This window comes from Callorhinus ursinus, unplaced genomic scaffold (genome assembly GCF_003265705.2).
Source record: "Callorhinus ursinus isolate GAN/ISIS: 27379988/994484 unplaced genomic scaffold, GSC_fseal_2.0 scaffold9, whole genome shotgun sequence".
Taxonomy (NCBI): domain Eukaryota; kingdom Metazoa; phylum Chordata; class Mammalia; order Carnivora; family Otariidae; genus Callorhinus; species Callorhinus ursinus.
In genome coordinates, this window is record NW_027397071.1 from 29408972 (window position 1) to 29427386 (window position 18415).

At 37.1% G+C, this 18415-nt stretch overlaps 1 protein-coding gene across 1 annotated transcript in view; it reads right to left on the minus strand.

Annotated features, from left to right (window-relative positions):
• Positions 1-17611: 17611 nt before the first annotated feature.
• Positions 17612-18415, minus strand: part of CLCA1 (chloride channel accessory 1) — a 30028-nt gene continuing 29224 nt past the window's right edge. The window contains exon 14 of the mRNA XM_025872574.2: positions 17612-18116. Coding sequence (XP_025728359.1) covers positions 17728-18116 — 389 coding nt within the window. The 3' untranslated portion in view covers positions 17612-17727. The remainder of the gene's footprint in view (positions 18117-18415) is intronic.

The window sequence follows — 18415 nt, forward strand, 5'->3', positions numbered from 1 at the left end:
GCATTGAGCTTTTCCTCTAGATAGAGTTCTAAAATTTAACCTATTGCTATATACTTTGAGATATTTTATTAGGAAAGTTGTCCAAAAAAATAAATTTTAATTTTCTTTAGGCAAAGTGTCTTTCACACATGAAATCAATAAAATCTGTTCCCTTTCCTTTTAAAAGTAAATTTTCTTGGGACAGTGATTAAAGCAAATATATCTATAACTTCATAAAGTTATAATGACAACAGTATAATACAAGATGTTTTAAAATTTGCTCCTAGATTTAAAAAATGCAGTTAAGTAATATGTTTCTTCATTAACATGCCAGTGACTCTTGGATATGGTTGCCTGGAGAGCTGGATGAACAGAAACAGAATAGGATCAAAATGAACTATATCATTAAAGAGAGGACAAAGGCTAAATTAAGACTGACACAGTAGGAAAAAGCTGTGTATTGACCACAAAATATTTTCACAAGCTATTTCAGCACCTCCATATCATTATGTATAAACAAAGAGAATATTATCCTATGGGAAATGTCCCTCATTCATATAATTTCAAGGAAGTTTTCTTTCACTTTAGGACTCAAGAATAGTATGAGATTTAGAGGGGACTTAGAGCAACCAGAAAAATAAACATTGGTCCAAAAACCCAAAGAACTTCACAATGAGATATCACTTCATACCCATTGGTATAGCTATTATCCAAACACAGACACAGACACACACACACACACACACACACACACACACACACATACACACACACAGAAAATAACTATTGGTAGGATGGAGAAATTAGAACCCTTCCTTGTGCATTGCTGGTGGAACTGTAAAATAATGCAGCTGCTATGGAAAACACTATGGTGACTCCTCAAAAATTAAGCATGGAATTATCATGTGATCCAGCAATCCTATTACTGGGTATATACCCCAAAAAGTTAAAAATAGGGACTTGAACAGATATAGGTACACTCATATTCACAGCAGCATTATTCACAATAGCCGAAAGTAGAAGCAACCCAAGTGTCCGTCAATGGATGAATGGATAAACAAAATGCAGAGTATGCATACAATAGAATAATATTATTCAGTTTTAATGCTACAACGTGGATGAACCTTGAAAAAATTATGCCAAATGAAATAAGCCAATCACCAAAGGACAAATACTGTATGAACCCACTTATATGAGGTACCTAGAGTAGTCAAATTCATAGAGACAGGAAATAGAATGGAAGTTCTAGGGGCTAGGAGGAGGGGGGAATGGGGAATTGTTGTTTAATGGTTATGGAGTTTTAGTTTTGGAAGATGAAAAAGTGCTGGATGTGGATAGTAGTGATAGTTGCACAACAAATGAATGTACTTAATGTGGCAGTATAGTATACTTAAAAGTAGCTAAAATCATAAATTTTTATGTTATGCATATTTTAGCACAATAAAAATTTAGGAACTTAAGAGGATGAAGGTTTAACATTTTTCTTTTATCTCACATATTTAAGTTCGTAAGTTTAGCACTTAACACAGTGTTCTCTCCTTTATTCAGCAATTTGACTGCAACTGGGGTTGCCAATAGTTCAACAAACATTAGTTGAGTCCCTATGACTGTAAACTAGGTACTATGGTAGCCCTTAGGAATACCATAGCAAATTAAACATAGTCCTTGGCTTTAATTAAGTCACAGATTAGCATGGTAGACAGATATGGAGATCAATGATTACAATTTAGTGCAGTGCAATATGTTACAGAAATATATATGACATTGTGGTTGAGAGTGCAGGTTCTAGAATAAGACTGCCTGAATTTGAACGCTGGATTAGTCACTTTTACCAGTTGGAGATCTTAAGCAGTTTGCTAAAACTGTGCCTCACTTTCCTCATCTGTAAAACAGGAATAATAACACTTTCTACCTCACTGGGTTATTGTGAGGATTAAATGAGTTTATATTGTAAATTGCTTAGAATAGTGCCTAGAACATGAATTCTTTTTAACTCTAGCTAGCATCAGCATCATGGATAGGACGGTAGTAGCATTTTATCTTTTTTCTTCACTACCGAATCTCCAGTGCCTAGGAGATTACCTGGCACATAGTAAGTGCTGAAGAAATGTTTTTATTTTGTGATGAGAAAAGTGAGGCTCAGAACAAGTACAGAGAAGAGAGTTTGAGGCCTGTGGGGTAGGTGGCTTGAGAAAACATCAAGAAGAAGCAGTGCTTCAACAGGATTTTGATAGTTGATTATGTTTTCCTTGTAACAATGGGGAGCAGGCCTTCCTGACAGGGGGAACAGAACTGCAGTCATGCGGCTGAAATAACATCGACCGTCTGGGGAACAATGATAAGTTTGGTATTGTCATATTGTAAAGGATAAGGTGGGGAATGTCCTGATTATATTTAAAGAATTATTTAGTCATTACTAGATGCCTGACCACGTGCCAGGTGTCAGGAGTGAAGTAATGACCATGGCACAATGGTACCCCTCAGGAGCTCCTGTTAGAGACCTGAAATGCCATGCAACAAGGATTAGACTTCATGGGGTTAATTACGGAGTCAATGAAGAACCTCAAAAAGCTTTTAAGAAAAGCTATGACCTATTTAGAGTGTACTGATAGGTAGAACTCTGGGAGCAGGTAGAGGATGGGTCAGGCAGGGGCTGGGGTGTCCTGCTGCTGGTGCTGCCTACAGGGCCACTCATGATGAGGTTTTGCTCTGACCTGGATAAGAGAATGTAATGCCCAAACTAAGGTGGTGTCGGCAGGGAGAGAGAGGAGAGATACAGACTTGAGAGGTAATTACAAGATACATTCTCTATAATTTGGTGACTGAGAGTGGAGAGAGAAAACCAGATAACTCCCAGTTTTCTTGGGCTTGGCTGTCTAGGTGGAGAGTTGGGACTCCTTATTCCTACTCACTTAAGGAAGAAGATAAAAAAGAAAGCAGATTAGAGAGTGGGAGGTGGAGGCAAAGTCAGCAATTCAGTTTTGGACAAATTAAGTTTGAGGCATCAAAGCCTCATCTAGATAGAAAAGACCTGTAATGAACACACACACACACTTATTTATCTGTTGTGTGTGTTTGTGTGTGTTGGCACTTGGCGGGGGGTATTCCTAGAAACAGAGATCTGGAATTAATTACACTAGAATATAGCACACATTTACTTACCCAACAAATCTGTTTATTAATGTCCTTTGATAAACCAGGCTCTGTGTTCAAAGCTAGCTATGTGAAGTTCTTGCCAATGGATATGTGTAGCATCTTGGCTCAGGTTGGAAAGTCTGAACATTAGGATTAAATATAATGAAAATGGAGACATATCTTTTAAAATCAAATCACTCCTATCCCACCTGTATTAGTTTCCTCTTTCTGTTGTAACAAATTATCACAAACGTAGTGACTTAAAACCACACAAATTCATTATCTTATGATTCTGGAGGTCCTAAATCCAAAATGGGTTTCATTGGACTAAGCTGTCAGTAGAGCAGGTTTCTTCTGGAGGCCCTAGGGGGAAATTCGTTTCATGGCCTTTTCCAACTTAGAGATTACCTGCATTCCTTGGCTCATGCATGGCCTCTTTCTCCATCTTGAAGTCCCAAAATATAGCATCTTTAAGTTCCTTTTTCTGTGTGTCTCTGTTTCCATCATCACATCTTCTCTGCCTCTCCCACTGCCATATTCCCTTTATACGGACTCCTGTGATTACACTGGGGCCACCTGGAAATCCAGGATAATCTCCCCATTTTAAGACCCTTAATTTAGTTACAACTGCAAAGTCCTTGTGCCGTGTTAGGTAACACATTCACAATTGTGGGGACATGGACATCTTTGGGAGGCCATTATTCTGTCTTCCACATTTACTTTCATTTGTAGAGTTCAAGTTCACTTTGAGTTTATGCACCTTTAGCATTTAGATGCCTCTCCCACTTGTCATGATGGCTGCTTATCTAGCTCTACAAACTTGAACTAGTCCTTGTCCCACCTCGAGTAAGGTCATTAAATCTTTCTTGACCTCCCAGGCCAAAGAAATCTCTCTCTTCTGAACTCCTATAATGTTTCTGTCTTGTTCATTTGCACTAATCATTTACTAGTGTAAACTCTCTGTTCCAACAAATAGAAATTTACCTCAAATTGGTTTAAGGAATTAAGTGGAAGTTATTGACTCAGAGAATCCAAAAAAGGATTGAATATGGAATTATGGGAAGGTCAAGATGCAACTAGTTTTTACGAACAGCCAAAACCAGGGACTTAAAAATGATCTCTCCTTTCTTTGTTGCTACTTCTCTGAGTCACTTCCATTCTCTCCTATGAGGGCTGACTTTGTCCATATGACAAGAAACAGAGCCAAGATCAGGAAGTGGGTTTTACACTTTAAAGCTTCTCTCACCAGACAAATCAGAATGGACCCACAAGAAGAAATTTGCTTCAGTTCCCTTTAAGAGTTGTGAAAAAGAAGAGACAAACCAAGAAACAGACATTTAACTATAGAGAACAAACTGATGGCTACCAGAGGGGAGGTGGGGGGGATGGATTAAACAGGTGTTGGGCATTAAGGAATACACTTGTGATGAGCACCAGGTGATGTATGGAAGCGTTGAATCATGATATTGTACACCTGAAACTAATATAACACTATGTTAACTGGAATTAAAGACTTTAAAAAAATTAAAGAGTTGTGAAAAAGAAATATAATGCTTCAACTGCATGTTTAAGAACATACTGTTTGCTCTAGAAGATGTTTTTGTTTTTTGTTCTAGTCTAAAGGGATATCCAAAATATTGGTCTTAACTCACTTAATTCCTTACCTATCAGCAAAAGTCTTAACTCTAATTTCACAAAGAAAATAGAAGCTACTAATATGAACTCCCCCAAATGCTTGCCTTTACATCTGCAAATATACCTTTATCTGGACTGTCCCTTTCCTCATGCCCCAGAAAACACAGATAATCACCTTTTAATCTCCACGTACCTGTGCTCTTTGTCCTCCAGTCTCCTCCAGGACCTCAACAAAGCATCATTTCCCCCTCTCTTTCCTCTTTCTCCCTCTCTTCTGGCTTCCTGCTGATCTCTGCTCCCTCTCAACAGCATTTGAAAGTGATACAAACCTTTCTCATAAAAGAGAACTCAGTAAATTTGGATATATTGTTGTATGCAGTGAGCAATGAGTATTTGATCTTACTCCACCTCTCTGTAGTATTTGATGTTGTTGACCATTCTGTCTTTTTTGAAACTGCCTCCTTTCTTGGTCTACATGACGCATACCTGATTATATTGGCAAATCTCTGGCTGTTCCTTCTCAGTCTAGTTCACAATGCCTCTTTCGTTATCCCCTCTTCTCACTTAAGTTTTGGCTTTTTTCAAGAGTTCATTCTTGGCTTTCTTCTCTTCCCTGTCTCTGTGTTCCAGTGGGTGATCTCACTCACACACATGGCTTCAGTTATCCTTTGTACTCTGATGATGACCAACTACACATCTAGCTCGGACTTCTCAAAAGAAATCCTAAGTGCAAGAAGCAATGGAATACTATTTTCAAAATACTGAAAGAAAAAAAATTAAACCTAATATTTTAAATTATCACTTTAATATTAGAATGAAGTAAAAATAATGTCAGAAATACTAGGCCTTAGATTACCTAATACACACTCTGAAAACAGGTGTTGGAGGAAATTCTCCAGCAAGAAGCAAAACAAATAAAGATGAATTAATAAAATATGGGTGATGGGGATTAAGGAGGGCACTTGTGATGAGCAGTGGGTGTTGTGTATAAGTGATGATAAGTGATGAATCACTAAATTCTACTGAAACCAATATTACACTGTATATTAACTAGAATTTAAATAAAAACTTAAAACATTAAAAAATAAAATATGGGAACTAAATGCTAGCAAATAATTTAGTAAAATTCCTTGCCTAAATAAGCAAAGAACAACAACAACAAAAACCTATCTATTTATGACTTAAACCCTAGAAAATATCAACATGGGGCAGGTTGCTGTTGGAGTGCAGAGAGAGATAAAGACCTGCTAAGGCATTTCTGTTGAAAGTGAGGGAGATAAGGGGACTGTGGATATTGATAAGCTTTCGAATTCTATTACTATAGGAAATAAACAGATGGATAATAAATATAAGAATGGGTCTTATTAAGTAGCGATAACCGCCAGAAGGCTAAGTGTATAATGTCTGATTTTCAAACCAGCTGAGTAAAATTCAGTCTGTCTAATGGAAGTTAGGAAAGAAGGGGAACAGAAGAAACAAAAAGGAAATAGGTGAAATAGAAAATATAAAAGAAGATGGCAGAAATAATTTTTAACAAATAAACCTTGTGTGAATTCATTAAATTCACTTCAGCTTAGATTTTGAAAAGATTCAGTAATATGCTGTCGACAGGGACACATTTTTAAATGATAATGTTCTAGCAATTCCCAAATTATCTGTGTGTAAAAGAAAATGTAATAAAGGTGAGTATTTGCAACAGGGATATGAAAAAGATAAAATCAGTTGACCCTGAAAGATTTTATTTTGCCTCTCTATAATTTTGCATAGTAGCTCACTAGCTCAGATTGCAATCTCTGTCCTCAGAGAACTCCTGTCTCTATCCTGTTTCCTCTCAATATATTCTACAGCACAATCCTTTTAAATAAAACATGATACAACAACTAAATGCTCTGTGCCACTTCAGGGAGACATCGTTCAAAACTGTGGAAGGGCATCCAGTACTGTTGGATGTGTCCCAAATGATACTGTTTTTATTATTTGCCATTGAATCTATGATTTATAGGACACTTCATAGAGAGAAGAAGTGAAAGATAAAGGAACCATATTGCAATAGACAGACTGAAGAAATAGATACCATTGAGCTTGATTGATTTATATATGTGACATGAAATCTCACTGACCTGGATTATTCCACTGGTACAGTAATTTTAAGTAATATGGTTTGTCCTATATTGAATCATTTCTCTTTCGTTTTCTGAACACATGGTTTTATGATTTCCAAAGCAGCAACTCTCCATTTGATTTATAATGAAACTAGAGTAGCTAAGAGCCCTCTCCATTTGATCCAAATATTTACTGAAAAGCAACTGAATCATTTCTTGCTCAGGAACTAAGTCCCTGAGAGAACTTGGAACCAGCCCGACTTCAGATTAAGGATAATGCAGGACTAATAACTTGTAAAGTGCAAAATGCAGTACAGATTAAGGAACCAAAGCATAATTAGTTTTGCTGGCAACTTTTTCAATCCAGATCAGATTCTGAAACTATCTGGGGGATGATTTCCTAAAATCTGGAATGGAAAACACCCTGGTTGGCAGATGCATTAGGCTGTGGTATAGGCAGTGTCAGCCAATCTGATACTCCTTGTTATTATTTATAGAGCATATGATAGCCTTGATTGTCTATAATGGATCAAGAATAAAGTCATTGAAATTTCCAGATAAATGAAGCCTAATTCATATAGTTTGAAAACTTAGTTTTAACTATTTTCATGCCTATCTTTCTAAAAGAGAATACATTGAGTAGGATGTATTAAAAATAACTTAGGTAATGTAATGAGACCTGAGTGAGTGCATGTGGCAACAGTCTTTATGAATGCCCTCCAGTAGGCACCAGGATAAGTCTTCATCCAAAGGAACAGATTTTATTGAGGCACACACATATTTTCACAGAGGGAAGTGACATTTTTCAGTTATTTTTAGTAAGCAATATTAAATAAATTTATATGGTAATCAGTGATGAGACAAAGGAGAGGAGAAAGCTCATTTCCTTGGCATCTTCTCTTGAGTGTTTCTTGGGCTTGCCTCTCTGTTCTAATTAATGTTAGGATTTGTTCAGTGCAAACTTGGGATCATCATTCTCTAAATCAACCTTTGGAGTCTCCTCTGGAGAGTAATACAATGTTCTTGGAAGTTTGCTAATCTCTGTAGAAGTGTGTGGTGTCCCATGTATCTTTAACATGGAACAGTGGCCCTGAAGGTACTGTTGAGATGTTGTCCTTATGCTGCAGAGCTGTAAATTCTCCATTTTCCTCATTTCTGGTTTTGTTCTGTCTTCCCAGTGCTCATTCTTTGTTGCCATTTTGAATTTCTGGGATCACTCTTCTGTTTTTTGTTTCTCAACATGTTTTGGCTTTTGTACTGTGTAGATTGTTTCTTTTTTATGTGTAAAATCTTTGTTCTGATTATAAATAATATTTATTATTAAGAAATTGGAAAAAATTACAAGGCTTAAAGAAGGAAATTTTAATTATCTATTATTTTATATATACATATACACTTTTTTTGTTAAACTGTTAAGACTATACTGTATATTCAATTTTGTAAACATTTAAAAACAACATACTATAAGCATTCTACCAAAAGATTACTTTGGGTTTTCTATTCTGTTCCATTGATCTATGTGTCTGTTTTTGTCAGTACCATACTGTCTTAATGCCTACAGCTCTGTAATACCGCTTAAAGTCTGGAATCATGATGCTTCCAGCTTTTCTTTTCTTTTTCAGGATTGCTTTGTCTATTCAGGGTCTTTTGTGGTTCCATGCAAATTTTAGAATTGTTTGTTCTAGCTCTATGAAAAATGCTGGTGGTATTTGGAATGAGGATGAAGATGATGATGGAGGTGATGAGGTAACTAATATTGACTTAGTGATTCCTCTGTGTCAGGCCCTGGTCTGCCCACTCTACTTATATTTGTTCAATTAATCTTCACGCCAATCCTGTGATAGGACTTATTATTCCCACATTACAGATAAAGAAGCTATAGTACAGAGAGATAAGTAACTTGCCATAACTAGTGAGTGGTTATATACATATATTTAAATTGATATTCATTTTCTTATGTCAATAAAATATTTTATAAATCCCACTTAAAATGAGTAGAATTTCACCACATGAATACATCATACTTTACTATTATTGTTAGACATTGAAATTGTTTTCCAGTTTGGGTATCATTCAGATAATGCTGCTATAAACATCTTTGTTGGCAATTTTAGTTATTTCCTCATGATAGATATCTGGACATAAACTGATGTGTCAAGGGGTGAAGATAATTATGACCTTTGACATTGCCAATTGCTTTCTAGAAAGACAGTGCCCATTTATAATTTATAATTCACAAGATAGTATGTGAGAGTGTACACCTCACTGCACTTTATAAATATTAACATTTAAAGACATTTTGTTAGTTTGAAAAGTAAAAATAGTGTTCCATATATATTTTTAATTTAGTAGTATGGATTTTGTTGTTACCAATCAATGGGTTTGCTCATAGCACACAGAAAATTAGGGCTAGAACATACCCTTATTTCCAGTTGAGGAAATTGAATAAAACAATCAATCCTGGTGCTTAGGATCTTCGTTTGTTATTCTTGGTTACCTCTGTCACAGCTCATTATTCAGAACTGGCAGCTCAGTACCAGATATGCACATTTGATACATGAGTTCCCACATATACCCAGTCCTGTCCTGTAGTAAAACAGAGCAATAGTACAAACTACTGGACAGTAACTAGGTTGTGTACAAACTACTGGTTGTAACTAGGTTGATCCACATACTAACCAGTGTTAAAACAGAAAAACAAAACAAAGAAACAACTTAGGCAATGACCTCTGTATGTTAAGTTAGCAAATTTGATTTGACACTCAATTCTGAAGTTAACAGCTATGTTGAGAACAGTTTCTTGTAATAGTTCTGTGAGTCTGCAGGGTTTTCCTCTTATTTCCTGGTTCTTGGATATAATGTAAGTGTAGATAAGGAAGGTACACAGGACATTGAATTAAATTAAATTCAAATAAATTAAATTATTTTAATTTATTAAATTAAAAATAAAATGTGTTTCCTTATGGAGCCTTGGCTACATGATTAAAAAATTAGGTCTATAAAGGGAACAGTTAAAAATTATTTTCTGAAAAATAAAATGCATGAAAAACTGCTTAGTGTGAGATTTTAGTTATGTCAGATAAAAGGCTGTTAAAGTTCATTGTACTATTATTCTAGAAATATTTACTGATCAAATTGTCTGGGTGAGTTGCTTTAGTTACACCTGTCTGCAAACAGACCTCACTAATACAGAGATGGATCTATGAAAAGAGAAAGATGATTCAAAGTAGCAGAACTGCCTGGATTCAAAATGCCGACTTTGTCACTAACGAGCTGTGTGACCATACTCAATTTGTTGGAGCACTCTTTGCCTCTGCGTCCTCATTCGTAAAATGTGGATAATAATATTACCAACCTCATGAAGTTTCTGCAAAGAACAATGAGATAACAGAGCAGAAGCTCTTAGAACGGTACCTGGCACATAGTAAGTGCTAAATAAATGTTTGCTATTCTCCTTATTACTAATAAATAATAATAAGTATTCTTGTTATTCTTATTATTCTGTGTATCCTAATTATTACTACTGAGAAGTCACTTGCCTCCTCTCTCTTCATCAAGCTAATGTTTGATGCACAGCAGTAGTATCATGGCAACTATGTTGCTGGAGCCAGTCTGCCAATGAATCAGCCTGGAAGTTCTTGGCTATGGGGAAAAGGACATCTGAAAATATGAGGCTTGTACAGTGTTGATCCAGCTCATACAACTAAGCTTCTATTTCATGAGGGACTAAGGTAAATTGATTAAAGAGGTTGGTATCCAGATTTCAACTAACTGAGCTTAAATACTACTGAAGGCACTTACCAATTGTTGCAGGCAACTTATTTAACTCCAAGCCTTATTTGCTCATCCATATAGCTTTTTTTATTCTTTCTTTCTTTTTTTTTCTTTTTTAAGAGAAAGAGTGTGTGAGTGGGGTGGGGGAGGAGGGATAGAGGAAAAGGGAGAGAGAGAATCTTAAGCATGCCCAGCACAGTGCCCAATACAGAGCTCCATATCACGACCCTGAGATCATGACCTGAGCTGGAATCAAGAATTGGATGCCCAACTGACTGAGCCACTCAGGCGCCCCTATATGCCTTTTGGCATGACATTTTTTTCCCTTTAGAAGGCACTGCTCTGGTTCTTTGATGTTTGTGTTTTCCCAGGTCTGGCCTCACAGATGTGATCTGTGTAGTCACATTTGGCCCTCTACTCAGAAAGGTCCTGTGCTTGGTTTAATGTTTTGCTGTAGTTGTCTTGAAATTCTTATTAATTTTGTCTTTGAGCTTGTGTTTTGTAAATAAAGTCATGCATTTAAGTAGAGGAAATACATGCAGTATGTGCATCCGCCATTCCTTGCAACCCGGTTTCCATAAAGCATTCATGATGTCCCATAAGCACAGAATTCGGGTGGACCCACAATGCATTGGAGTTCAGTGAGACTAAAAGTGAGTACCAGGTGAACATGTTATGTCTACAACTGAGTAGGTGTCTCCCTGACAGCTCTGAGAGGCCGAGCTTTCAGTTCAACCCAGAACTTTCTTTGAACAAGAAAGAAGGCAATGATATTCTATGAAATACAAACAACCAAGAAATCGTATTGTATTTTTTCTTATTTTTGTTACTTCCCTTTGTTAGCCAACTACTTATGTTGAAAATGTTGATATAGAAGGAAAGGGAAAAATAGGGCCACCAATAGTTCCTTTTTCTTTCAGTCCTCCTTACTCACAGGGAAACCAAATGTAGAGAAGACATAACAAGATGTGAAATAAAAAACTTGGTTGATTTTGCGCACTGTGTTTCATGCTGGCAAGAATGAAATATACATGCATGTATAAGCTACAAAATACAGATCGTGTGTTCCACATACAAGCTAGGTGTTCTTACATTTGCATTTAGAACTCCCATTGTACATATAAAGATGAATAGTAAAGTCATATAAGCACTTTAAAATTGTAATTTATCTTTTTTTAGAACAACTTTAAATAACTAAAACACCAGGACAAGCTGAGAAAGACCATGGAAGAAAGGAAAAAGCTTTGTATTTTAGTAGCTTTAATAACATTATTTATTGCTGCTTGAACAAGGGGTCCTGCATTTTCATTTTGCACTAGTTTCCCATAATTATGTAACTGGCCCTATCCTATTTCTATGGGGTAAGGAGTCCAGAGGGCTAAGGAATTATACTCTTCCAGTGAATGACCCTCCTTCCCACTTCTAGAACACACAACTTGTGCCTGAAACCTGAAATTCCCTGATTAGTTAATGACCCTCCTACCATGGTCTATATGGCTCAGAACTGATTTGGGTGCCAGGGTCAGTTCTCCCTAGGGCAGAGATTGCATCAGAGGTGTGTTCATTTCCAGGCTGGAGAAATGGACAAAGGGCAGCTGTTGATATTGTACATGGGCTTGAAGTGGCCACGCCCATGAATATGAGGTCCCTCAGAGTGAGGACTGGAGTTGGGAAGAGTAGGAAGAAAAGAGGGTGCTCCATGGCCCATCTGTTCCTGACCTGCCATATTCCAGCATGACATTGAGAGGGGTCCAAGGATTTTATTTTATTTTTGTTTTTTTAAACCCCCGCATGGGGCTTGAATTCATGATCCTGAGATCAAGACCTGAGCTGAGATCAAGAGTTGAATGCTTAACTGACTGAGCCACCCAAGCGCCCCATAGAGGAGTCCAAGAATTTTAAATTTGAATCTGGCTTTCCAAGTCATAGTGAAGGTATATTTGTGAAGATAGGAGATAAACACATTTGTAACAGCTTGTTAGCCAATGTTTGCATATTTAGACATATTTTAGGTGGTTCCCCTTTTGTACTTTTGCCCCAGGCCCCTCAAATATTAGGGGAGGGCCTGGATGTGAGTATGAAAAGCACTTAGTGCCTAACACTTAGTAAAATCCCAGTAAATGATGGCTGTTATCAATATCAGGTAACATAGCAAATGATGATGATAATGTAACACCTTTCTCTTCTTGTAGTTAAGGCCCTGAAACCCTGTTCACCTCTCCCTCCACCAACACCTCTTCCTCACCCCTGTCAGTGGGGTGATGGTGGTCATAGTAGTATTGTGCTTTCCAACCCCCCAGATACTAAGTAAGCCTTCCTCTAAGTAGACTGGTTGTCTGGTTCCTTAAAGCATTGCTCTGGGTCTCACAGCTATGCCCTATGAGTAGGATTAGCTACAGTTCTGTTCCTGCTGGAATCATGCATGAGCTTGCTATGCCCTCTACAGTATGTATTGTGCTATCCATTCTGCAGCTCATCACCTATGTTTTGTTGTTATTGTTGTTGTTTTTCTAATGGATTTGGGATTACTTTTGATATTTAGGAAAAGATTTATCTCTAGTAACAATTAAATAGACTAAGAAGAACGATTTAACATGTTTGCCTTTTCACATTGGGTGCCCAGAACTGGGTTAAATAGATTTTTCTCAGTTACAATAACTATGCACTGCTTAGGCTTTCTAATTCAATGAATTTCTGGCCCTCATTATTTAGTTCTTACCTGGATTGTTATCTTTGGCTATTTTGGTGAAATTTTACTGTAAGCTTCCTTGAACACTGTTTCATTGATTTGTCTTCTCTTTGTTTTAATGAATCACTGTAACATGGTTAGACAGCATGTTATTGATTTTGACATTATTTTCAAAAGTCTGAAACCGTGTAGAATTATTTGGGAGCATGTAGAATTCATTGGGTTCACATGCAGGTAGTTTTTAAAAGTATAATTTTAAAAACATGGCTTATATTTTCTTTCTCATTTTTTTGCTGATGTTGCTCACCAGATAATCATTGAGTAAATGAAAAGAACTTGATCCCAGAGTCACTCCAGCTTGCATCTGGCAGTAGATTTTGCCCAACTGGAAAGATGTAGTAATATTTGGAGAAACAGAAGTTTGATTAGGACCATTTTGCTTCTTTTCCTTCTCTTAGTTTTTATACTTATAGCCAGACATTATGACATTAAGTATCACTTCCTTTGGCAGACACCACATGTGGACTGGCTACCAAATCATGGGTTCTTAAAATAGATGCTTCCCCCAAAATAGCACCTACATATTGTGCATTGTTACTTGCCTGCTTGCTTGTTTATTGCCAGTTGGCTATAAACTCCTTGAGAGCAGAAACCATACCTGACTTGTTCACTCATTGTATCCTCGGCATCTAACACAGTACTTGGGACACAATGTTGGTATTTAAAAAAAAAAAATTGTTGAATGGATAAATGAATGCCTCTAGCACACAGACAGTGCCCTTAATGCAAAGCTAGGGACTTTCAGGGAAGGTGTGATAACAAGATAAGTAGAAGTAGATGAGGGAATTGAAGGGGTTGTCAAGGGAGGACTTGAGGTGACACAGCATATCGGGCTGTACAGCAGAAGAGAGAATGGGCTGGGTAATAGAGGCAATCAAGTGATGAGAGGTCATCATAAAATTGCAAAGCCAGTTTAGTGGGTTAGGAAGTGAACAACTCAGAGGTTAAGAGGTTGTGACCAGAATAGGCTATGGGATTTTAAGGTTTCATAGGTGAGGTTGTTCTATACCATTATTAGGTCCAGATTGAGCCTTAGAAATATTAGGGGATCAAGTCCTGCATCCTGTTCCTGCTCAGTGGAGATCCTGCTTCTCCCTCCCCCTCTGCCCCTCTCCCCTCCCCCCCACTCATGTGCACACACTCTCTTTCTCAAATAAATAAATAAAATCTTTTTTTAAAAAAGAAGTATTAGGTCAAACCATGTGGAATTGCCAATATTCTCTCTCTCTCTCTTTTTTTTTTTACTTATAAAAAGGCACTTTTGGGGCACTTGGGTGGCTCAGTCGTTAAATGTCTGCCTTCGACTCAGGTTATGATCCTGGGATCCTAGGATTGAGCCCCTCACTGGGCTTCTGCTCAGCGGGAAGCCTGCTTCTCCCTCTCATACACTCCCCTGCTTGTGTTCCCTCTCTTGCTGTCTCTCTCTCTGTCAAATAAATAAATCTTAATATATATTGCATGTTTATATAATATTACATTACATATATGTTATATGTACATATATATATAAAGGCACTTTCATGATTCAGTCCAATAGTTTGCTAAAGTTTAGTGGAGATGGGGTGAAGATTAAAGAATTTTGAGGCTAAGATATTGATGGACTCATTCATATAGATTTTGATACTAGGCAGAGTGATTTTAGGAGGCAAGGGGCAAACATTGTTACCCAGGTGCCCGTCTTAGGTGAGACTGGTAGATGACAGTGAAGAGAACAGATGGAGGATGACATAGATCAGTGATATAGGATAAACGCTTTATAAAAAAAAAAAACCCATAAAAAACCAAACATGAGACCATAGGAGTAATGGCCTGGTTTGGAAGTTGCAAAGGGGAGCTTAGAGAATACTTCTCCCCACCCATCCCTGGTACTTGGGTATTGGGAGGAGCAGTCTCTTCTAGAGGAAAGGGAGTCTTCCAATAAGGGTTCAGGCTCAGTTAAGTAACAAAGGCAGAGAGAAGATTCACAGAGGAAACAGAATAAAACTGTGGTTCTAGATGAAAAAGCCTACATAGGACATAGGCCTTTATTTGAAAGTCCCGAGTTACTAATGTTTTAGATATATTCACAAGATTTACCCACTCACTTAAGTGGCTTAGGAGAAACTAAAAAAACTAAGGTTGTTGTGGGGTAGTAATGGCATAAGGCAAAAGTTTTTTTTTTTTTTTTTTTTACCACGTATGACTCCAGATTCATTTTGCAACAAGCTTCTCTATATCCCAGAGTACATAAAAATGTTTTTCTTTGCCATTCTCTACTTTCTTATTTACATGCTAACATTTATCTTTTCTCTGAACTAACACTATACATCCCTATGCAGTTCCTGCCTTTATCCCATGGTACATTCCACTGAGTTTGCCCAAATGGGAAATTAAAATCTCAATGAGTGATTTAGACATTTTCCAAGTGAAACCCATAGCAGACATGTTCTATGGGGCTGAATTGTAGACCTCAGGTCCATTTTTCCACATGGCTCAAGTGAGTGGCCCCTCTGGTCATGCATGTGCCTCAGTTTGGTTTTGTAACTTTCAGAAGACTTCGATTTGACCTTTTGTCCATTTGGTTGGCAGAGTACCTGGATATGTCCTTAATAAGAAATACTGAATTTTAGAACATCAGTGTTTTCCTGGCCTGAGAACTCTCTGCCCGTTCAATTATTATAATAAACTTTCTATAATGGAAGTTTGACATAGAAAATGTGCTGAAGGACAGGCAATCCGTTACTCCAAAATTTATCTTTAGAGCAAACTCAAGAGCTTGACTTTCCCCTGTATAATTGTTTTTCCTAAACAATGCTGGGGTGTCACTCCATTGTAACATCACAGTGAAGTGTGATTATGGTGAAGGATGTTGTGATCAGCACTATGTTAAACTTGCTATTGTGATTATTATATGGATGCCACTGAGGCTGCAGCCCTTAATATCACAGTACCCTAATTTATTAAGGATCCATGGATAAAACTTCACATGGCTCCTCCTGAGCCTCTGGTGTGTTTTTCACTGTAGACTCTGTTAATTTTGTTACTCTGTATGTCTTTCTTCTGCCTGCTTGGAAGCTCAAAATGAAATGTGTGACTGGGCTGTAGCAATTGTACAGAACATTATATTATAAGGCATTGGATGTATTGAACCTTCCTTTTATTTTTAGTACATACTTATTTCACTTCATTTTTAAATTTTAATTTTTTTATTGTGTTTATTAAATGTATCTCTAAGGTACCTGAAATCCTGTTTTGAAATAAGGAAGATCTACATAGAAATAAATTTGGGGCCTATGTAGAAAAATCTCTTATTGAAAATAGTTTATTTTCAGTCAGAGAGCCACCCACATCTTGAACTCATTATGCTAATGAACTGAGAACTTGAAACATCTTTTACAGGAATACTTCTCCTGGGAGGCCCTGCAATTTGTGATTAGTCCCTATGGGGACTGCCATGCTGCTAAGTTTATTTGGCTCGTTTTTTCCTTTTCTTTTCCTTCCCCTTTAATCTGTCACACCTCTCCCACCTTTATTCAGTTCTTCATGTGGTCCTCAAAGTATCTCTTCTGAAGCATTGCTCTGATAAGATCTATCTCTTGATTTAAAAAAAAAATCCTCAGATATTCTTTATTGCCTACAGGAGAAAGGCCAACTCTTATCTTTTTGTACTCAGGACCTACCATGGGCCTGGAATATAATAGGCAGCTGATGGACATTTGTTGAATGAACTGAATTGTATTACATAAGATAATGCATATAAGGCATTAGTAGAGCATTTAGCACAAAGTACACAAAAAACGTTTATTTCTCAATCACTTCCCCTTCCCATCTGGCTTGAACCTACCTTTCCCACCTCATCTCCTACCACTGTGGCTTTAAGCATCACTGACTTGTAATTTCATGCACATAACATACATTTCTATGCCTAAGGAGACTTCATGCTACTGTTTCTTTCTGCAGTGCAATCTCTTCCTGAAATGTATAATCCTTGCAAATTTAGAGAAGAGAATCCTTATTCCTGGTAATGTTGATACAAATAACAAGCCATGCCTTTTGTATTTAAATAGTTTGACCTAGCTGGGCATCTGGCACCTTTCACTTGCAATTACATGTTCTTTTTAATTGGCAAAGCTCCTTAAAAGGAATTAAAACATACTTTCATTTATCAATGCAAGCACCTCTTCTTTAAAAATCATTAATAAATGCCTGTGCGATGATTAAACTTTTGTATTTCAATGATAGTCTTTATACATATGTAGCCAGTTGTTTAGCATTTTATTTCATTATATCGCCCTCTACAGGAAAGTTTAAAATATATTTTGGAGAACTTTATAATCAAAAGAAGGATGGATGATTTATTCATCTCATGAAAACTCAGCCCAAGGCTACTGACAGCTGCAATTCCCCTAGCCACTTCCACATAATTTTTAAGATGTGAAGGCCAGGAATGGTGCTGTTGACATTAATATCAGGGCAAGGAGGAGAAGGAGTAGGTATCTCTGGAGGAGTCTGTGGGGGAATAAACAGAGACACTCCTACAATATTAGAGATTTCTGACTTTAGGTTGGACTTATCAACGGCCTGAACTGCAATGAAGAGATCCGTGCCGTTTTCAAAAGGGATGTTTTCTGGTGTAAACACAAAAACTTCCTTAGAGTTGGCCTCCTTCGGGAAGAGATCAGATGTGTTCACTTGAAGTGATTCATTGAACTTGTCTCTGAGATCAAGAATACTTGCACTTACTCTAATGATATACTTGTAAGCTAAAAAGGAAAAAAAAAGTTGTGATTGTAATTCTCAAGTGTTAAAGAAGTTTTAAAGTCTATTAGAAACTATATCACCATTCCATAAATTTCCAGTGAATAAATGTAATTGATGGTCCATATTTATTAGTATTCTTTTTACATTCTTATTTGTGTATCTCAACAGAGTGATAAATATAAAACTGGATCCGGGGTGCCTGGGTGGCTCAGCTGGTTAAGCATCCGACTCTTGATTTCAGCTTAGGTCATGATCTCAGGGTGGTGAGATTGAGCCCCATGTCGGGCTCCACTCTGGGCAT